General features: G+C 54.0%; 3 protein-coding genes across 3 annotated transcripts in view; all 3 read right to left on the bottom strand.

The window, feature by feature from the left end:
* KMT2A (lysine methyltransferase 2A) overlaps positions 1 to 6,746 on the bottom strand; it is a 41,793-nt gene extending 35,047 nt beyond the window's left edge. Inside the window, exon 1 of the mRNA XM_053963205.1 lies at positions 6,408 to 6,746. Coding sequence (XP_053819180.1) covers positions 6,408 to 6,746 — 339 coding nt within the window. The remainder of the gene's footprint in view (positions 1 to 6,407) is intronic.
* A 2,730-nt stretch (positions 6,747 to 9,476) lies between these two features.
* On the bottom strand, positions 9,477 to 10,723 carry ATP5MG (ATP synthase membrane subunit g). The gene is made up of 3 exons (XM_053963230.1): positions 10,602 to 10,723; positions 10,222 to 10,382; positions 9,477 to 9,650 (listed from the first exon to the last, which is right to left on the bottom strand). Exons 1-3 carry the CDS (start codon positions 10,663 to 10,665, stop codon positions 9,552 to 9,554), a joined length of 324 nt encoding a protein of 107 aa, XP_053819205.1. The 5' UTR covers positions 10,666 to 10,723; the 3' UTR covers positions 9,477 to 9,551.
* Positions 10,724 to 10,866: 143 nt separating this feature from the next.
* UBE4A (ubiquitination factor E4A) lies at positions 10,867 to 21,394 on the bottom strand. The gene is made up of 19 exons (XM_053963209.1): positions 21,047 to 21,394; positions 20,760 to 20,936; positions 20,477 to 20,589; positions 19,701 to 19,853; positions 19,448 to 19,607; positions 19,081 to 19,283; positions 18,674 to 18,865; positions 17,504 to 17,837; positions 17,116 to 17,242; positions 15,882 to 16,189; positions 15,170 to 15,302; positions 13,982 to 14,169; positions 13,795 to 13,895; positions 13,556 to 13,669; positions 12,697 to 12,871; positions 12,389 to 12,569; positions 12,045 to 12,192; positions 11,653 to 11,810; positions 10,867 to 11,508 (listed from the first exon to the last, which is right to left on the bottom strand). Exons 1-19 carry the CDS (start codon positions 21,168 to 21,170, stop codon positions 11,367 to 11,369), a joined length of 3,231 nt encoding a protein of 1,076 aa, XP_053819184.1. The 5' UTR covers positions 21,171 to 21,394; the 3' UTR covers positions 10,867 to 11,366.
* Between the last annotated feature and the right edge of the window lie 323 nt (positions 21,395 to 21,717).

Here is a 21,717-nt window from a genome sequence, read left to right on the forward strand (position 1 = left end):
AGCTGTCAGTGGAGACAGATGTGGGCTGAAACCCAGAGAAAACACAGAGAAATAACAAATACCTAAGAACAGTCAGGTTTAGAAACGTTGAGGGATCAGCTGCTCACCCTGTGCGATTTCCTGACTTGCACTGGCCTCCAAGTTCCTGTGGCTGCTACAGATCTTTTCTTCATTTTGTTATTCTGGGTCCTAAAGTCATTATTATTTTATCTCTGGCTACTTGCCATATTTTTGACAATCACCTGTCAATCCACGATTACAACTTGCGTTATTTTCAAACTGATATCTGTTATCTTACTTTTACAATGTAAGATAAAGTAATGTTTCCAACATTAATACTGGCTAAATAAAATGTAATGTTTCCAACATTAATACTGGTTTTGGCCAATAGCCTGGGAATTATAATTTTTTCCATTTCTTACCAACCAGTCACCAGAAGCATCTACAGCAAAAAGGCTCCTTCCACAAAACAATCACTTTCGCTTCATTTACAACCACAAGTAGTATGACCAATATGTTACTTGTGCTTGTGCGTTCGGTGACATCCCTGAGTGTCTTGGTGACCTCAGAATGGTCGCTATCACTACCTGAGAAGGCAACCCTGTGACCTGTCAGAGAAGATGAAGAAAGCCACTAAGTATCGCTCAGCATTTGCCAGGCTAAACCATTCAGTTGGCCATCACATGCCAAAATGCAGCTTTGAGGCAAGCTAGGCAGGAACAGCCTCCCTCCAGTTTTTCAGAAATGTCATGACAGATGGAGAGTGATTAAAAACCATTAAGATTTTTAACATGTCCTCATTTACCTGAAAAAGAATAATGCAATGCAAAAAAGGCCACTCAGGACTATAAATTAAAGGATGAGGGAAGGCTTGCCTTGTGTCAGACATGAAGACTAACCAAGCAGGCATGGGATAATCTCTGTCTGGGCAGCACGTACGTTTCCCATTCAAACATTACACTATCCCAACTGGGTTCAACTTCAGAGTTGTGTGCAGATAAAGAATGACTTTTCCTGAAGTAACCCAGCTACTGAAGAACAGAGAAGTTGCAAGCAAATGTCTATCACAATGCTCTTGAACAATATTACTTTTCAAAGAATTTCCAGTTAAAGATCTCACAGGAAAATCCACCTTCAAAGGAGAAACTACCCTGCAGGCACTAACTGATGTTCTGATCTCTGTCTGAGGAATAACAGTATAAACCATACCACTATGGATCTGTGAAGTTGCATGAGCCTCTAAACCAGCAATGCAGCCACTCCAATCATCACCTGAAAAAGTTTATTTTACAATAGAGTCACCTGACCAATGCTGTCCTTCCCATTCCCCATCCTGGGTTTGGCCCAAGTTAGACAGCACCTCACTTTCTTGGAAAGGGATAAGCTATTTTTAGAAGCTCATTCAGATGCCTGCTTAGTGACTGCAGCACAACATCTACCAGACTCCTCTGCTTTCAGCAGAGTAAACACCCTTGGAGGTTGGCAGGTAGTAACCCTGAGACAAACACCGGGTGTTGGGAGCAGAGCAGATTCCGCTGGGAGTTCAGGGAGATGCTTCCCAAGCCATTACTTGAGATGCAACTTCAGTAATAAACAGCTGAGCACTTGGGGTGATCTTGTGCACCAACTCAGAGGAGGGAACATTCATCCTTCCATTGTTTAATTCAACTAAAGCTTTGACCAGGAGTGATGCACAGACTTTGCTGGGGCTTCACCTCAGAGTGGCACCAACCTACAGAGAATGTCTTGAGATCCCAGAACAGCTCTTGGCTTGGTCACCTCCACATGAAAACCCCCAAACTACGCCTCTGCAGCGGTACCCTCGGGCATCACCCATGGCAATACAACAGTGATTAGGGCTGCAGCTACCAGAGTCCAGTTTATTTTTGAATTAGAAAGAATATATTGCTCTTTATGGGGCTGAGGCTCAGGGTGGGTCTATCACAAGTGTGTTACTGAGAATACAGATCTGTTTTGCCAGAGTCCTGGTTCCAACCCAGATGAGAACTTCTCATTTATGCTTTCCAATCTGAATACAGAGGAATGCTTATTAGAACACCTGAAACACTCTCATTCTTTCAATAATACCACTTCCAAGGAAGAGGGTCAGTCAAACCACTGCCTAGAAAGGCGAAGCTTGCAGATGGTGGGAGAAAAGCCCCACAGTTGCTGTATGGATGCAAAAAAAAATTCTTTTGTGGTGGTAAACTCATCTTTCGCTCTTAAACATATATTCCTAAAGAAACAGTACTAAAGTCAAACTATGCTCTGTAGCTCAGCTTGGGGTGAACAGCTAACCCTGCTCTGGGAATTTTGTGGTATCCCTGAGAAGTGACGAACCACTGACTTGAAGAGTTACCTGTTTCCTCCAACACAGTGCTGTGAAAGCTGCAGTTCAGCACTTGGGTGCCAATACAGAAGTGCATGGTCAAGCACTGTCACAAGTCTGTCCCAGGTGCTTTCCAGCTAAAGGAAGTGCAATGTCCAAAAGCCCCTGGAACAAACTGCACGGCTGCTGTTCTGAAATTGCCTTACCTGCCCCACTGCTGGTGCCAGTGGGATGAGCCACATCGCCTTTCATTTGAAAAATTTCCCAAATTCCTAACAAACTTCCCAAAACTGCTCCTCTGAGGGTTTGGAGCACTGAACAAAGCTGACCAAATCACAAAAACAGAAACATACTTTTATTTTCACACATCTGACAAAGCAGCACCCAAATATTCAGGAAGGGAAAGTGCATGAAGGAGCCTCCATCTCTTGGGCCATGATCTGCATCATCCTCACTCCCACATGTCTCTTGTCAGACATCAATACCTACAGCAGTCCCCTCCTCATGTGTGTGCAGTGACCACCCTACCCGTGACAGGAAAGGCTCTGCACCCCCAACTCACACATTAAACACTCGAGCAGTCTGACAGCGACCATTCAACCTAACACTACGTGAGGAAATTCTGAGGCAAACATAAGAAATTAATATGTATTTCTAGCTCAGGAATGACCCTGGCGGCAGTAGGGAAGCTAATCCTTACCCCCAGGACATGGACCTAGTACCAAACATTCCAGGCACTGGCGAACATCCACAACTCCAACATTCACCTCATAAAACATTATGCCCCAGGTATAATCACAGAAGTGCTACCAGGGACACCACCATCACCACCACATCCAACTGCCAAACTTGAGCTTCTGCAACTTTCATCCAATACAGATTTATGGAGGTAACTGTCAGCATGCATCCAGCACACTCTCAACTTTTATGTCCCAAAGCTTCAATCCGCTTTCACAGATGGGCAAGAAGCTCTAAACTGACAGGCAGAGCAGATATTTAACAACTATGTTTATGCTTCTTTTACACCAAATATTGACATAATGAACCAAGAAAATGCAACCATATTTTTCTTGTTCCTACAGTGCCACTCACACCAAGCTGAAAGGTTAATACACAGTACAAATGCTACTGCTCAACCAGTTACAGCTTCACTGTGCAAAAAGTCCCCCAGCAATTCTTGTGGTGTTAAAATTGAGTATCAGAATGTGGCTCCTTTAACGTGAGCTGGTTTCAAGATAACTCAGTGCAACACTGAACTGCAGCAGAAGACAAGGCTTTGTACAAAGTGACCTGAATCTGAAGAGAATGCCCTGACACCCCAGAATTCAGGTATCTTTTAAATGAGAAATGCAGTTTGCTATGTACTATGAAACTGTCAAGGAGACAAGGGAAAGACTGCGTCTAATACTTGTTCAGGACATTACTCCTGCATCTAACTTGGTGGCAATACCCAATTTCAACAGGTATCTACACAAGTGCAGACAAGAATGAGGCAGAAAAAAAATAAGCATGCGGAACAGAACTTGTAAATAAAAAGGTAACACAGCTTCTTCCTCTGATTGCCACTGGCTCCTGACCTCAAAACAACTGCCCAGAGTTTATTCCTGATGAGGAAAAATGGCAGCTTGGTTGAAGACTGTAACTGGCTTGGCTCAGGAAGGACCCTCAACCTTGTGGAAAAGAACAGCATGAGCACCAGGCAGTTACTGAGAGGACATGGTGAGCCCGAACATGAAGGGGTCTTCTGGAAGCCCCCTTCTAGAAGAACACCTCCCCAGAGCAGCTACCACACGGGTACCAGAAACTGCACCGTTCTTGCACTGCGTACAGCTGCCCTCTCCTCTGGAGAGACCACAGGCAGCACCCATGTGCTGGCTTCCTACACGTGCCATAGCTTTTTTCACACCCTCAGCCCCAGCTCACAGAGAACTTGCACTGCAAGACAGAAAAGAAGCAGCCTCTGGTGACTGAAATCTTCACTAGGACTATGACGAGTGCACAAGTCACCAGCCAGGAGAACTATGTTCTTTGATGCAAAAATGTTTTGTGTTTTGAGCATCACCAAAGGAAAGGAGCCAGCTGGGTTAGTTAACTCAATCTGAATGCTTGTGAGGATCCTCTCTGAGTATGCCCAAGAGTACCAGCATGCTGCAAATCCAGAGTGAGGGGAAACACCTGGGGTCTGCTTCTGCCTGGCTCATGAGGGGTCAGGCAAAACTGAACCTACAAACACCGAGCCACAAATCAGTGTTTATCATTACTTTCTACTATTTGCAATGTTATTAGAGAAAAGCTATTAGCAGCTAAGTAGAAAAGTGATGTAATAAGTAGAATTCTTAAAATCGAGGAGACCCTGTGTTAATCAGCTGCCATACCTACAATGCATTCAAGCTATTTTACTTTAAAGCAAAAATACCCTAAAGGCTGAACTCAAAAAGACATCTCAAAGATGTTTTAGGGCTTTTTTGAGATGCAAAAATATACTTGAAGACAACTGGAATTAAACAAACCACAGCCCAATGTCATCTTAGTAAAAAAAAAAAAAAAAAGAAAAGGAAAAGAAACAAAGCAACTTGCCTCCCCCCACATGAAAAACCTCCTGGGTTATTAACTCTGTGGTCAGCTTGGTTAGCCAGATCTCAAGTCATTTCTATCCCTGAACTAGCACTGGTGAGGTATTAACTGCCTCCCAGAGGACTCCATGAATTCCATCAAGCCATGTCTACTGCAAACAACAAAAAAGAGAAATATCCCGAAGTGATCCCTGAGATGATGGTGTTAATGAGAGCAGTGCGACTCACACCCCAAGGTCTGCACAGGTGAGGGCAGGAGTGTCCCCACATTCAGCTCTGTTCCTGCAAACACAACCCAGTTCCTCCAGCCACTCTACAGGCAAGGAACTCCTCCAGCTCAGCCATGAGCAAAGAGCTCCACTTTATGGCACCCAGTAGAAAATGCCAAAACCAGAAATACACAAGAAAACTGTATTTTCATGTGTGTTTTAATGAACTCTGCTACGGCCAGTGATAGGAAAGGAAACCAACTGGTCTTTATGCAGACAAAATACAAAGATACATTCACCTACCCTACAGCTGACAACCTGCTTGGAGGAGACAGAGCTGGCCCTTCAAAAATCGGAAATAAAGCCCTTCTGGTACAAAAGACCCGGGGAATTCTCTTGCCGGCGCAAGGATGCCGCTAAGGAGTGATGCAAAACAACTGGGGGAAAGGAACGCTGCAGCTCGTAGTAACACACCCCCATCATGTCCTCCCTGTTCTGTCAATAGGTGGGTTGTTGTCGCACTCCCACTCCGGCTGCCTTAGAAAGGCTTAAAAAAAAAAATGACGGGAGGAAGAAGAGCAACTCCAAAAAAAAAAAAAAAAAAAAGAAAAAAAAAAGAAAAAAAGGAGCGCCAGCGTCCTTAGTACCGGCGAACGGCCTCTCGCAACGGGCCCGCCGCCCTAAGCTCCGCCTGGGGCATCCACAGCGGCGAAAGGGAGGAAGAGGAGGAGGAGGAGAAGGAGAAGGGGGAGGGCCGGTGCGCGACACCCACCGCCGGGCCCGCAGGAGGGGCCGGCAGCCCAGCCCCCTCGAGCCCCCGCGCCCGGGGAAGGACGCGTCACCCCGCCGAGCATCCTCGGCACCGGGGCGCACCGGGAGGCCCCGGCCGCATCCATCCTACCTCGCTCCCGCCGGCGGGGCGTGCGCACCGCATCCCGCCCCGCCGCGGGCGCGGGAGCGGCGGGAGACGGATAATGGAGGCGGCGGCAGGGAGGACGCACCGGCGGCAAGTCGCGTGCGCGGGGAGGGACCGCGAGGGCGGCCGGACACGGACCGGCACCGGGTCCCGCCCGCCGACTCCCGCCACCCCCCCACGGCCCCCCCCCCGCCGGGCGCGCCCTTTGTGCGGGGCGCGGGCGCGGGAGGTGTGTCCGGCGGCGGGCGGGCTGTGCGGCCAGGGACGGGTGGGTGCGCCCGGGTGTGTTCGGGCCGCCGCCGCCGGGGCGCCGGGGATGCTGCGCCCGGGACCCGCCCGCCCGCCGCGCCCCCCCGCCCCCGCCCCGCCGCCCCTCTCACCTCTCCGCTGCCCGCCTCGGTGCCGCAGGCCGCGCGGAACCGCCGCAGGTTGATGCCGATGGTGGCCGAGACCTGGAGCGCCGCGTCGAAGCCGGGACCGGCCGCGGCCGCGGGGCCGCCGGGGCCCGGCGCTGCCCCGCCTCCGCCGCTTCCCGCCGCCCCGCCGGAGCACGGGCCGCCGCGCTCACCCTCGCCCGCCGTCGCCGGCGCCGCCGCAGGTTCGGCGGGCCGCAGGCTATGCACGGCCGGCACCCGTAGGCGGGACCCCCCCGGGCCCCGGCGGCCCCAGCCGCCGCTGCCGGGCCGGGCGGGGAAGCGCCACCGACCGCTGTGCGCCATCTTTACTGAGAGGCGACGAGCCAGAGAGCGGGGCCGGGCCGCACCCCGCGCCCTGCATAGCGCTTCGCCGGCCCGTGGAGGCGCTGCATAACAACGGGTGCCATGCAGGTTGTGGGGCTCCGCCATCCCGCCGCCCCGGCACATGAATAAGCCATGCTCGATGAGTGCCAGCCCGGCATAACGCTGGGCGATATGCAGGGCCCCAGGCCCGAGCCCCAGTGCAGCCCCCCGTCCTGGATAGCGCAGCCTCGCGCCGCCGCGGCCCCTCATAGCTCGCGGTGCCATACAGGCGCGGGGCTCCTCGCGAGCCAGCCCCGGAACCTGCCTGACGTATCAGCGGGCCGCAGGCAGCCCTCATAACCGCGACGGCGATGCCGAGCGGGAGCAGCAGCCCCGCGCCCAGGACCGCGCATACGGCATAGGCGGTGCTGCCGACCCCCTGCATAGCGCCGGGCCGTATGCGGGGCGCGGGGCGCGGCCCCGGGCCCGGCACGGCAGAGCCCGCGCTCCCCGCCGAGACCCTCCGCCGCTCGGCCCGGGACGAGCCGGTCCCTGCGGGGGGACCGCGGCCCCGAGCTGCGGTACCGAGGGCGGGCGGCTTCGCCCTACGTTCCCGGCCCCGGCTGTATCCTGCCTGCGGCCCCGCGCGCTGCCGGTGCCGCGTCCCGCTGGGTGCCCCCCCCGCGAGGGAGGCGGCGGCGACAGCACCGGGCTGGCAACCCCGTCGAGCACAGCGCGGCGAGAACAGGGTTAACATCCAACAAGTGCCCACCGTATTCCGTGAGAACAGCACTGCGAACACACGGATAAGATGTAAATCCCTCTGCTTGGGGACATAAAATAGCCATGCTCCGCCGAAGTTCATCAGCTGAGGGCAGGGAAGGAGGGAGGGGCGGGGGGGAGGCTGTCCCCGAGAGAGGCAGCCAGACACCGCTCTGGAGTTAGAGAGAACGGACAAGCTGCTGGAGCCCTTTTTGGGTCACATATCCTGCTTCTGCCTGGGGTCTGCTGTGGGAGTGGGGCTGAGGGGGACTTCTCCCGAGGATTTCCCGGGAGGAGAACTAAAATTAGATGGTTTCTTCATCTCTAGGGACAGGAGCCTTACTGAGCTCTCCCATGCTTTATTAGTGAAGCTTAATCCCATCCTCCCACTGAAGCTTTTGCCAGGCCAGTGCTGGTATGAGCTGCAGCCCCCTGAATGCCCACCAGAACCTGCTTTGAGAGGGGCACGTGCAGACAAGAACAAGTCAGAGAGGAGAGGCAGGTCTTGGAGCCAGATCAGACAGCCTTGCTCTCAGTGAGGTTCTCTTAGGTTCAGAATCCTTCCAGTCAAGCTCACCCATTACATCCCATATGTGATCCCCCTCTCCTTGAGGAATATATCCTGCAAAATCTCACAACAGGGCCTGGCCCATTCCCCTTGCTGGTCTCTCTACCTGCTGGGTGAAGGGCCTGTGATGACAGGAGCAAAAAGCTTGTGGGGAGGGGCAGTTTTGGGGGCCATCAGCCAGACCACTTGGCTGCAGCCCTGGTCAGGTTTGCTGGGGCTGAGCAATCACAAAACTCTTCGCAGCACCAGGAGGAGGGCCATGCGAGGCAGGCACGGTGTCCTGGCCAGCCTGGTGGGAGAAGCAAGTGCAGGACACAGGCTGGGCAGGGGGCTGCAAGCACAGGTCCAGTCACTGCTCCTCTTGCAGACTCCCCCACAGAAGCCGGGAAGTTCACTGAGCCTCAGTTTTCCCATCTGCGGCATGGAAGTGACCTGTGACCAGCTGTGACCCAGAGCTGCTGGGACAGGAAGCCTTCTTTTTAACAAGAAAGAAGAAAATGTTTCCATCCATGCCACGAACAACCTACTGCTTACCACATCTGGAGTGTGTGAGCTCACCTGCACTCCCTGTCAGCAGCACACCAGGCCTCCTGCCGGGATGACCTGCTGAGAAGGTCAGTTCTGCTGCAGGGACAGCAAGTGGCATGCTACTGGCACAGTCACCCCAGAGACACCAGGGTCACTGAGGGCTGGGGGCCTGGAGGGTCACTGGCGTGCACAGCACAGTGCCCAGAGGAGCAAAGGAGCAGCAGGACAACAACAGGATCAACAAGGAGCAATACTGACTAAAACCATCTTCTAAGACAGTAAAAACAGGCTGCTAGCTTCAGAGGGCTCCTACAAATTATTTTCTGAACATGTCAGAGCACAGGGCACTCAGCAGGTTTTGTAGAAAAACCTGCAAGAGCTGGCTGACAATGAGCAAGGTGGTAGAACCCCAGACAGCTCAACCTTTGGCCGGTGGGAGCTGAGGTGACACATGGAGCAAAGCTCTGCTTACTTACACAGGCTTCCACTGCACCAGTCACACACCAAGCCACAAGAGCTACGTTCCCTATGCAATAAGCCACAGAAATTGCTTTTGATAGTGTAAAAAGTACTGGAATTTGCTTTTGGGTCCCACTAGCTGATGGGAACTGCATTCAGAAACAAAAGGAATGTTTCCCCTTTGCAGCCTCTGTTTGATTTTGGGGTTCTCAGACCTCCCCTTGGAGCCACAGTCGGGACACAGTGAGTGTCCCAGAACAAACACAGCTCTAGTGACCAAAAGTGATGTCACTAAAGCAGCTCTGGCACCCTTGGGCCTGGCCCTTAGAGCCCTCTTGAGGAGCCATCCGTGCCAGCATTGCCCCCAGGACAGGCTGGCATCTGTCAGAGTACCAGACAAGGATGACAACAGCTTGATACAGGCTCCTAGTTTTATTGTGGCAGACCCCATTACAGACCCAGCACCGTGGCATTGCTGAGGGCAGTGTTCACACGTTGTACCCAATGATGCCGCCCTTGCCGATGATCTCCCCGATGTAAAACCACATCAGCACCTCCGTGGCCACCAGGCCATTCCTCAGTGCGTCCTGAAAGGAAAAAGCCACTGGTTAGATCCCACATCCCTCAACAGCTCCTCCCTCGCTCCCACTGCCACATCCATGCCCTCCAGCAGTTCTCAAGGCAAAAACCCAGAAGTGGAGCAGAGTGTTTTTGCTGTGTTTGGCTACCCCTCAACATGTCCCATCACAGAAACGTTCTACAACATTAGGTACACCGTCAGCTGTTGATTGTGGCTTTTTACAGCTCTTTCAAGGATCATTTCTTAGCCCACACACGGGAAACACACTAATTTCAAGGCCAACCGATGACACAGCTGATCCAGAAGGCTGGGCTCATTCAGCCACCTATGGGTTCTCCCTTCCCTGGGAGAAGAGGGGAACAATCACAGCCTGGTCCAGGCAGGGAAGAAGTAGAGCAAAGCCAATAAAATAAAACAAAACACTTTGAACTCTGGGCCCCTGAATTCCACGAGCTTCCCATGTCACTGACAACAGTTCCCACTGCTTCCCAAGGCAGGAGCAGAGCATTTCCTGGGTGGCTGGGAAGCTCCCGTTGGAGCTGTCCCTCGGCGCTGCCGCATCCCGCCCCGGCCGGTACCTTGACAGTGAGCTGCGCCAGGCGGCCGCTCTGGAAGGCCCGGACCAGGCCCTTCATGCTGTCGATGGCCCGCGGAATCTCGGCGGGGGTCGGCGGGGCCAGCTCCACCTTGGCGTAGTACCAGAACGTGGCCAAGCGCGGCTTCGAGTACGTCACGGCGGCTGCGGGAGTGGGACCGGAGCGGACGGTGTTTTCCCGGTGTTTTCCCAGCGGTGGGAGCCCGCCAGGCCTCCCCGGGCGCAGCCCCGCTGCCCTCAGCCCGGCTGCCCTCAGCCCCGCTGCCCATCCCCTCCGCTCCCCTCGGCCCGCTGTCGCTCCCCTCATCTCAGCCCATCCCGTTCCCAGCCCGCTCCCCCGCGCTGCCCGGTGCCGTCCCTCACCGCCGATCAGCTCCGGCCCGCGCTGCACCAGCCGCTGCACCAGCCCCTGCGCGGCCTTGGCCATCGCTGCGCGCTCAATGTCACCGCCGCTGCCGCACCCGGCGTTCGCCGCGGGCAGCCCGCAGCGAGGACCCCGGGCCACGTGCGCGGGGCGGGGCCGGGCCGGGGCCGCGGGTTCGAGACCCGCGCGGCGCCGACACCGCACCGGCCCCGAGCCCCAGGGGGCTTTTACAGCTCCCCGCGCTGCCAGACCCCCAGCACCGGCTCCAAGATGATCTCTCTGTTTAATTTCCAACGCCCGCCATCCCCAACGCTCACTGGGGAAGTAAACCCTGCTACACCCCTGGCACACAGAAGATGGAAAATTGTCCCCCCGGCCCACTGTGGGAGCGGCCGGAGGCACTGCTTTCACCGAGTGAAAGATGGTCACAGTTTAAACACAGAACAGAGGGAGCCTTTCGGTGTTGCTGGAAAAGAACGTGGCCAACACAAAGAGCGGGTAATACAGAGCCAGGGCACCACATCTGTGTTCTTCTCCCGAGGCTGAGGCTCGAAGCTGTAGTGCAGTGGGAAGTTGTAGTATTAAAGAGAGTCTTGAAAGGAAAAGAGAGAACAAGGGCTGGCAGGGAAAGGTCTGAGGAGAGACTCCAAAGGTGGTGGCAATGCACTAAATGTGGTCGTCATTAGGGCGGCAGCTCCAGCCATTACCCCCGCATGGCTGTGATCTCGCCCATGACAGGAGGTTTAAAGATGAGATCCTGTCTTTTAGTTCAGCGTGTCCTCCAGCTCCTCCTCCTTCTGCTTTTTCCTCTCTGCAAGCCATCTCTGGATCTTCTCTTTTAGCTCTGTGTTTGGTCTGATCTGGTCCATAGTGAGGGGACTCCGATTGAAAGGATCTGTCTGATCACTGAAATATAAAACATCAAAGACATTACTTGGACGCTCCTGGTGCTAGAGATTAAAAAAAAAAAAAGAGAGGGGCCAGGAAGAGTCATGGGATATGTGAAATAGATTCCCAAAAGTATCAAGGTATGAGGGCTGTGCTGCACACCTGAGGAGGTGTCGGGCTATGGTCGATCGGTCCACAGTGACACGGGAGGAGGGCAGGATCACGGGGTCTGACATCAGGGTGCTCATGATTGGATCCAGGAATTCATCACAGGCATCTGCGTATGTCTCCTCTTCCTGCTGCTGCCGGTCTGCAAGGGACTAGGGAGCACATGTGGCTTTGAGGATTTGGCCTCCCTGTTCTTTAAAAACCAGGGAGCACTCACAGGTCTGTGCAGGCAGGGAACCCTCCCAGCTGCCCCACCTGGACCTTGGACAAAGCTGCACTCCCAGAAATCCAGCTCCACAGCAAGGATGCAGCAATACACAGAGCGAAAAGGACACAGGGAACCAGCTCTATCTCTTTTTGTATGTTGAATTCCCTCCAGTGCTCACCTTGATCCTCTCAGCCAGGTTACTAAAAGACACTATCATGTTGCCAGGTTTGTTAATCTTCTTCAGAACCCGCACGGTCTGGGCAAAGAGCGTCGGTGAGTAGGAGCGGCCGTCCTTGGGGACTGTGGCACAGAAGTTTTCTTCATCCCTGCACCACAGGTTACATCAGAAAAAGGTTTAAGAATCCCCATTTATCAGGGCTGCAAAACACTCCCCACAGCAGCCACATTCCCACAGCAAAGAACTCAAAGCTAAAGAAAAGCTTGATTCTAACTAAGCATTTCTCCCCCAGTATCGCCAAGATGGCTCCTGCCACCGACAAGCTCACTCCCCTTGTCACCTACCCAAGGTTTAGGTAGATAGTGCAGATGTCAGACACGAGCTGCTGTGGCTTGAAGTCAAACTCACTGAAATCCTTCACCTTCAAAGCTCCCATTTTAGGCCCAACCAGGTGCTGCAGGAAGTAGTTGAGCATGGAGATGATGCGCTCGGCAAGGAAAGGATGCACAAACAGGGACTTGATTTCTGGAAAGCAAAACAACAGTTTGCAGATTCACAGCAATTCCATCCTCATCTGACCACACTGAAACCAAGTTCCTGCCTGCTCACTCCCTGGCAGGTCCTAACAGGCAGGAGGGGCCATTTTCCCTACCTGAAGTCAGGAAAGCCAGAGTGCCAATGGTTTCATTGGACATGATGTTGTGGAAACGCGCCAGCTGACCAAACATCTGCAGGCTGGACTCCTTCTCGCGGCGAGCCTCCGGGGACAGGCTGTCCCACTCGCCCCGGTCCTTCTCAATCTGCTGAACTTTGATCTTGCTGAGGTACTGCAAGACAGGACACATGGAGTGTTTGGGTGGGTGGCGACGCCAAGGAGGTCCAGAAATGCTCAAAACCAGTCAGGCAACATCCATATCACCCATCTTATCTGCTGGCCTTCCAGCAATCAGCTCTCTGGCAGGTAATAGCTCCCCAAAATAGCCCTTTCTAGCAGCAACAGCAGCTATGAAAGGAGTGGAAAGACATTTAACACACACCAGGGACATGAGAGCACCTGAAATTCCCTTGTAATCCCAAAGGAGAACTGCCTGGAGACTAAAGGTCTTTATTAGGACAAAACACTTGCAGAAAGACCAAGGGGATTTGAGAATAAAAACCCACAGTGATTGTTTAAAGCCTGAGTGTATCCAGATTAGGAACAGACAGATCTCCCAGCGTGCTTTCTGTTGGATCTGAAAAGGCCCTTTTGCTCCTCTTAGTTCTGAGTTGCCTCCTGAACCCAAGAGAAGGAAGGGTAACCCACAGACAGGGCCCCAGACCCTTCCTCCTGCCTTCACCCCTTCTCCCAGGGCACTGGCCACACCATCTTAGGATTGTTTCCTGCATACTACTTACTGCAGAGACTCACCAGGCAGGGCCAGGCAAGCTGGCCCTGTTCTGGAGGTCAGTATTGCACCAAGGAAGTGAGAACTTGTTTATCTGATGATGATGGAACGTGAGCTCAGCCATACCTGTATGGCTTCATCCAACAGGAAAATGGCATCGTTCATGAGCAGGTTAAGGAAGCGCAAGAAGAGAGGGGGATTCATTGCCTCCAGGTTCTCTGAGGCATAATCAGCCAGGGCCTGCAAAGAAAGGGAGAATAGGGAATTCTGCAGCAGAGCCCCCAAGGCAGGACATGGAGCCACGTGCCCCGCCATGTGAGCTGCACACTCACATGGCACACTCAGACGTGCACCTCTCGCCTCACCTTTATGCTGTCCCGGTAGGAATCAGTGTCCCACATGTACCTCAGGATGGGATACATGGGACGGCGGTAGTTGAACTTCTGTTCAAACTGGTGTGGGTCACCTGGGCACAAGCCAAAGAACCTTTCAAGTGGACAGTCCCCCACAGGTGCTACACAGGGAACACAACTCTTCCCGTGCTGAGCTTACCCGTAAACTCGATATCCACAAAGACTTTGATGAGCGCCTCGGCCAGGTGGGCAGCGTGTTGGTAAGAGCAGAACACTCGCTTGCGATGAAATACGCTCGAGACGAGTGGGCTCTGAGCCTGATCCAAGTGAGGCATCACAGCCTCCAACACTTCAGCCAGCTTGGCTCGCAGGTGAGGATTTTTCATCCTGCAAGAGAAAACAAAGCAAATCCAGGATGGCACGTCCATGGTGCAGAATGGAGCTGCTCAGGAATTACTCCAGGATCCGTGCTCATCCATGCTTGAGTGCCAGATTGCTGCAGACCATCAGTAAAGCCAGCCCTGGGTCAGCACTCACTTGCACAGACTCCATGCCACAGCAAAATCTCAGGCAAAGGCCAGAGAGTGTGGGAACAGCCAAGCTGCTGCTCTCACCCCTCCACAGCCGCTCTCCCACTCAGAGCCCAATGCCTGCTTGTCAGCTGGAGCTCTCGAGCAAACCCCACCAGCCGTCCCAGCTGTTTTCCTACTGCCCACAGACCTGCTTCCTTTTCACCCTGCAAATCCAAGTGCTTTTCCTGCTGCATCTGCTGTGCAGCACCAAGCACTGAGGTCAGAGTATACCTCTGCTGCACTTGTGGGGCAGAACCCCAACCACCTGCCCCAGGGGATGGTGTAGGGGACTGCCAGGAAGAACCACACATTCCACCTCCCAGGGACAGCAGGAACAAGAAGAGCTGCCCACCATGGGAATCTCCATCTGCAGCTGCTGCTGCCAGGAGCTCACTGCATTTACACACAAGTGTAAATGAATGCACAGCAGAAATGCAGAAAGCAGGGTGATGTCTTATCAGGAAGATGAATAGAACTACTCAGTTCTGTTCAGTGGACATCATAGAGACACTCCCAACGGATCACTCCCAGGAGCTTCCTTTAACAAGTACAAAATGGCTGTAGCTGATGAGGTTTCTGCATCATACAACCAAACACATATATTTAAGCACTAAATCCCATTTGAACCTTGCACGAAGCCTGTGGCCTCCAGGCAGGCCTTTATTCCCTTTTTGCCTCCTGCAGGCATATTTCAGCTGTTTCAAAAAGATCAGTCGGCTCGCAGCTGCACAAACCAAGCCTCAAGACAGCTCTGCAATTTCTACTTGCTTGGTCACCCCGGGTGTTCTGCAGCAAGGATCCAGGGCTGCACCTACCTATCCACATCACCCATGAAAACAGTAACAAAGTGAAGGATGTGCTCCAGGGAATCAGCAGAAGTCTCCAAGATGTCATCAGCAAAACGCCGCAGGAAAATGAAGAAGTCGCCCAAATTATCGGCAAAGAACTCTGCAAACAGAGATTGTAGCTGAGCTCCTTCCCAGGCAGCTCACCTTGCCCTTTTCCAGCCTCCCATCCACTCTCCCCTCACCACCCTGATGCTGATAAAGTATTGGTAATTAACAAGCTGTATTAGAACCTGCCACGGAGAAGGATGCCCAGCCTGATGGCATGAGTAATACTTGGGACTCACTTCCCCTCTTCCCTCCCACCAGTCAGGTCACTTATGGGGTGAATCCAGCATCTGTCTGCTGATGACACACTTTTACACAGCCCCCAAGGGGAGAATCCTGAAGCAGGCCTCAGAAAAAAGAGTTTACGTATAGAGAAAACACTGAATCAATGTAGAATTTGCCACTTGCAAGTGAGTAGGACTTCTAAAAGGTCAGCAGCTTCACTAGCCTAAGTATGGCCCCTCAAACAGCCCCAAATTTTCTAAGAGTGATCCTCTTCAGAGAGAATATTCTGCACAATGTCAGTGGTAGCACCGTGTCCTGCCCTGGACAGGGAAGCACTTGCTCAGGCAGCTCTTCCAGTGCTCATGTATGGCAGGTGTTGGCACAGACCCCGCAGCACCCGTGGCTTCACCTGGCACGTAGGCCAGCGCGCTGTGCTCCACCTCCGGCAGCGGGAAGCTCAGCTCCAGCGGCTCGGTCCCGTGGTTCCCCACAGCCAGCTGCACCAGCAGCACTGCCATGGACACCTGCAGGTTCAGGCAGTTCTGCAGCATCTGCGGTTCCGTCATCGCCGTCTTGGTGGAGAGATAGATGGTCATCAGGCGCTCAAACTGCTCCCTGAGGCTGTCGGCAGCGGGGCTGGAGCTCTGCTGAGCTTCTCGCCATGCCACTTGCAGGCGGTGAAGGCTTTGGTTTATCTTTACCATCTGGTCGTGCAACCTGCCCGGGAAAGGAGGCAAGGAAGGGCTGAGGAGATAGATGGACAGACAGACATCCTGCCTCACCAGTGCAGAAGCTGGTGGCAGCTTCCACCTGTTCTGTGCTGGTGGATTCAGATAATTTCCTGTGGGTACCCTGCCTGGGGCTCTGGCAATGGGAAGCCTCGGGGAAAGGCTTGGCAGGACCTGGGAGGGTATGAGACCCTGTGAGGGACCGTGGCACCTGCAGAGTGGCCTGGGGACATGGCAGAGCCCTCTGCAGCACCGAGCTCCCTTGGGTCACTGAGGTCAGGGATCCAACACGGCCCAGAGACGCTTGCAAGGTGATGCTTCAGTTTCCCAGCAACAAGCCACTTGCATAATAACTTTTTTGTCAATGTCTATATTTAGAGAATAAACCAGAAGGGGACTCTGCTTGGATCAGCCATGACCTCACAGTATCTAGGCAACGATTTGCAGAGGGAAGTCGTGCAAAACAGAGTGTTTTAGTGTCCAGAAAATCCTCTCCTAGAAGCTGACAGCTACCTCACATTGCTGTTTCACACACAGCCCAGCTATCAGGGCATTTAGGTCACTCCCAGTGGGCAGGTGCTCTGCCACCTGGATGGGGCTCCTGCCCCAAGGAAAGGGGGGAATGGAGCAATCTACAAATACCCAGCACTTGGCTTTTGGTGTCTATAAATAACATGGAGCCTGCAAGACTCCTTTATTAGGATAAAACACTTGCAGAAAGACCAAGGCGATTTGAGAATCAAAATCTACAATGATTGTTGGAAGCCTGAGTGTATCCTGATTAGCAAAAATGTGAGCAAAAGGCTGAAGTTCAAGCAGCAGCTCAGCTGGCCGCCCTGTGTTCAGAGTATTTACTGAAATGTGCGAAGCTGCACACGGGTGGAAAGCAGCCCCAGGGGAACTGAAAGCTAGTACCTGTGAAAGCCCAAGTGCAGGGTGTACTGCGTGAGCACCAGGTTTTCCGTCACCAGGTTGTAGCTGTTTGCAAACTGCGGCTCTTGCTCGCTCAGAGCAGGGATCAAACATGTTTCTTTTTCCAAACCTGTAAGGAAAAGCATCTCTGCATCAGGTCCTACCCAGGTGAGGAGAGGGCTTGAGAGGGTCCACAAAAGGGCTGCTGGTGATACTGGCAGTGTTTTACTTGTATTCAGCTCTCTTCTTGCTCCTCTCTAGTCACGCTTCTAACTCTCCCCTAACCCTAATGGTATCCTAATGGTATCCACTGAGAGGGCACTACTGGGTAAAGTGGGGACCTGAGGAGATCCCCTTTCCCATTCCCTCAGTCCCCAACGCTTAGGTGTACCTTTCATGTGTACGTTTTTGCTCCTCCTCTCCTCTTCGTTCAGCTCCTTCAGGGCACAGTAGGTAGGGTTGAAAGTTAGCAGCTTTGGAGATCTGGGTTTGCAGAAGGGCTGGCACAGCTTCAGGAGGGCCGCCCCCAGGTTGAGGAAGAAGGCATCTGAGGCATACATCTGGAAGAAAATCTCTGGCATCTGGTTAGCCCAGATTTTGGTGCGGCCTGCATTCGCATGGAGGCAGTTTCCCAGCCAGGAGAGGATCCTGTGCTTCGTCTCTGGTGACAACTGCAACAGGTTCTTCAGCATCTGGTAGATCTTCTCATGGAACTGGGCCATGAACTGTAAGAGGAAACAGAACACAGTTGAATGAGTCCTTTGGGGTTGTTCTTTTGTCTCTCTGATATCACTGCTATCAGACCCTTTCCTGCTCCAGACCATGTCCTGCTCCTCAGGACACCCTGTGAATCACCCATCACACACAGGTGTTACAAGCAGGTCAGATCCTGGGGCTGGCAGCAAACAACAGTTAGGGATGTCCTCAAAAGCACAGCTGAGACAATTTGTTCTCATACAAAGTAAATCCAAAATTCTTTGCCTATTTTTGACAGCCTGAAAGAACCCCTGAGTGGGAAAGCACCTCTCAGGGATGACCTCTGCACCCCAGTTCATGCCTGTATTTATATCCTGCGTCCTCATGTTTCACTCCTGACCTACTGGAACATTTCTAGTGGTATTCCCCTAAGGAAGAAATTTACTTGCATAATGAGAGAGAATGTTGCCTGTCACTTTCTTGACTGGTGAATCAATTACTGCTTTAATTACAGGACAGGTACTGAAAACTAGTCCCTGGTGATTGCAACACCTGAGGTAGATGATCTCCAGGTAGCACCTCAAGTTACTGATGTCTGTTCCACCAGTACCACCCACCCTTTTTCCAAAAGCTCAGGCAACTTTGATAAGGCACAAAGACTTGGGTTACACCACCCAAGGCAGCTGGCAAAACTGTTCCCATGCTCCAGCTGGAGAATTCAAAGCAGTTTTGGGACATGCCTAGTTGCAAGCCATGCTGTTCCTGAACCAGCAGTGGAACTCAAGCCCTGATACCATGTTTTGAACCCTCAGGCAATGAGAGGGCACTAACACTGCAGGAAGCAGAACTGCCCCACTTCTCCCACCTGATGGATGTTGGATTCCTGCACTTTAATCTCCTGTGGGCTGGATCGGGATGGATTCAGAAAGTAGCCATGGTTCTCCACCACGCCAGGGGTCTTCAACAAGCAGGAGATATTTAAAATGGCTCCAAGCAAAGTCTTCTGGTACATCTGTCCATTGCTGGGATCCTTGGGCTGGATGTAGCCTGCAAAAACCTGGGGAGCACATCAGGACATGCTGACAGTTGTCCAAAATCCCAGCAAAAAGCCCTGACAAACTGATGGGTTTGTGTCAGGCTATGAGAAGGGAGAGGAGGGGTATGACTACACACATTGGGTGTTGTTACACCACACTGCTGGTTTGACCTCTGCAGATCAGGTCTTGTAAATGTGCCCCTGCAAAAAGCTCCTGCCTAAGCCAAGGTACCCACCTTTGCTATGTCCTTCTGCTTTGTGAAGTAGAGGAGCACATCGAGGTATGTGTACAGCAGGATCTGGCAGAGGTCCAGCTCCTTGATTCTCCCCAACAGAATGTCAAACACGGGAACCATGACCTCCCCAAACGTGCGCACCTCCTCGTCCATCGTTAAGGCTTCTATGACCTCCTCGAGGAACTCGGTCATGTCTTCAAACTCTGGCAGGAGATACAAGGCTGTTACTCACAGTGCTCCAAGAGCCAAACCGACCCAAACGCAACCCCCTCTTTTGGCAGCAAGGGGAGCCAAAGCCTCACCCAACTCCACGATGCTCCAGGGCAGCCTCGCAGCGCTGAGGCAGTGGCACAACCCTCTCACTTACGTGCCCCTCTCAGCGTCTCCAGCATCAGGTCCACCAGCTGCTCGTACACGTTCTGGTTGACGTAGATCTCGGGGGTGAGGAGGACAGTACGAGTGTTGGACACCGTCAGGTTGCGGCAGCGCACCGCGAAGGGCAGCAGATTCTCCGGGACCTTGGTGATCTGAGCAAGGAGAAGGAGGCAGCGCTGGGGCCCCGCTCACCACAACCCGAGCTGGGTCACTGCAGGGCTGGGTGACAGAGCTGCCTCGCCCACCTCTTCCCGTGCCCTGCGGAAGCAGGCGTAGAGGTAGCGCAGGATCTGCCTCTCCCCAGCGTCGCGCTCAGCCGAGAGGTTCTGGCTGCTGGCACAGGTCATGTGGATCAAGTGGCTCCCGGGCTCCGGCAGCAGCAGGCGGGTGAACAGGGCCTGGGCAGTGGCAGAGAGGGGCTACAGCGACACAGCCCAGCACAGCCCAGCACAGCCCAGCACTGCCCAGCACTGCCCAGCACTGCCCAGAGCTCACCACTCGGCAGGAGGGAGCGCCACACCACCCAGGCTAATTGACTCCTGCTGGCAAGAGCTCTCCCTAGCCCTCACTAAGTAACACAGTGCTGGAGTGAGAACCCTCAGCTGCTTCTGGCCTAAGCAAACCCTCCAGTCCCTCGTGGAATAACAGTACCCCCACCAGAAACCATTGCCACTGAAATCCTCAGCAGAAACCACTGATACAGCTGCAAATGAAGACGAGAGTGTGCGTGGACACTGTTGACTGAGTTCTCTGGTTTTTCTTCCCTTTCCCACCCACACAGACCTGCAGGGCAGCAAACTCCTGCAGCTTCCAGAAGGAAGGGCTGGATTCCCCAAATTCTACACTTTTCTCATCCTCATATCCCAAACACCTCATAGACTTTTCCAGCAAAATAATAATAAGTGGCAGCTTCGTGCCAAGTTTTGGAAAAGGATTTGGGATACATCATATGTACATTCCGAGGAAACAAACTGAATCCGGTGGCCAAAGTCTGCAGATGGCCCCAGGCAGGTGTCCCTACCTGCTCCACATTGTCCATGTCCAGCCAGTCCTGGTCATCCAGGTCTGCGGCCATTTCCTCCAGGTAGACACAGCGTGCTGGGATCCCATTCCCACTCTTCATGCTGGGGTCACCTGGGAAGGGCAGAGGGACCTGTTCCACCTGCAGGCAGGACTGTCCCAGCACAGCCCCAGCTGCTGCCCCCGGCACTGTCCCCTCCCAGCTGTCCCCGGGGAGTCAGACAAACCCGACACACAGAGCTGCCCCAGCCTGTGCCTCCCTCCCCGGGGGCTCCCGGGCTCACTGTTGTCCAAGGTGATGAGGAAGATCCTCTGGATCATGTGGTTGATGTTGAGCTGCTCGCAGAGCTCTCGCTGCGAGCGGAATGAGCGGCTGATCTCGGCCACCGAATAGTCGCAGTCGTCCAGGCTCTCGGAGACACTGTTGTCGGAGTCATCCTGGCTGATGGACGTCTCCTCGCCTGCAGGACAGAGCCCTCAGCGTCCCGGCGGGCAGCCCCTGCCAGGCGCACCGCCTCGCCCCCTCCCCAGGGGCCAGCCCCTGCCCCAGGGCCGGCCTCGGCCTCCCCACCTGTCAGCTGCCGCAGCTGCTGCTGCTTCTGGACGGCGGCGAAGTGCTTGGCGGCAGCGACGGAGCCGAAGAGGGCGGCGAAGGGGTTGCTGGAGATGCTGTTGTTGTTCTCCTGGTCGGTCATCTCCCCTCAGGGCCGCGCCATACGGGTGAACCGGGGCAAGGCTGCGGGGAGGGCCGCCGTCAGGGCCCGGGCTCGCTGCCCCCCGGGCGCGGCGGGCTCGTCCCGCTCGGTGTGGAGCTCCGGTCCCGTCCCGCTCGGTGTGGAGCTCCGGTTCCGTCCCGCTCGCTCCGCTCCGCTCCCAACCCGCTCCCACCTCGGCCGCCGCCGGAGAGCTCTGCGCGTCACCGCGGCTCACAGCAATGACGTCACCGCGACGCGCCGGAACTGAAGCACGGGAGGCGGAACTTAGGGAGCTCGGGCGGGAGCGGCGGCAGCGACTCCTGGCGACCGGAGCAGGGAACGACACCTGCGGCCCCGCGGGGACGGGAATGGGAATGGGAATGGGAATGGGAAATAGGAGTGGGAGTGGGAATGGGAATGGGAGTGGGAATGGGAATGGGAATGGGAATGAAATGGGGATAGGAATGGAAATGGGAATGGGAATGGGAATGGGAATGGGAATGGGAGTGGGAATGGGAATGGGAGTGGGAATGGGAATGGGAATGGG

Source organism: Vidua chalybeata, chromosome 23 (genome assembly GCF_026979565.1).
Source record: "Vidua chalybeata isolate OUT-0048 chromosome 23, bVidCha1 merged haplotype, whole genome shotgun sequence".
NCBI lineage: Eukaryota > Metazoa > Chordata > Aves > Passeriformes > Viduidae > Vidua > Vidua chalybeata.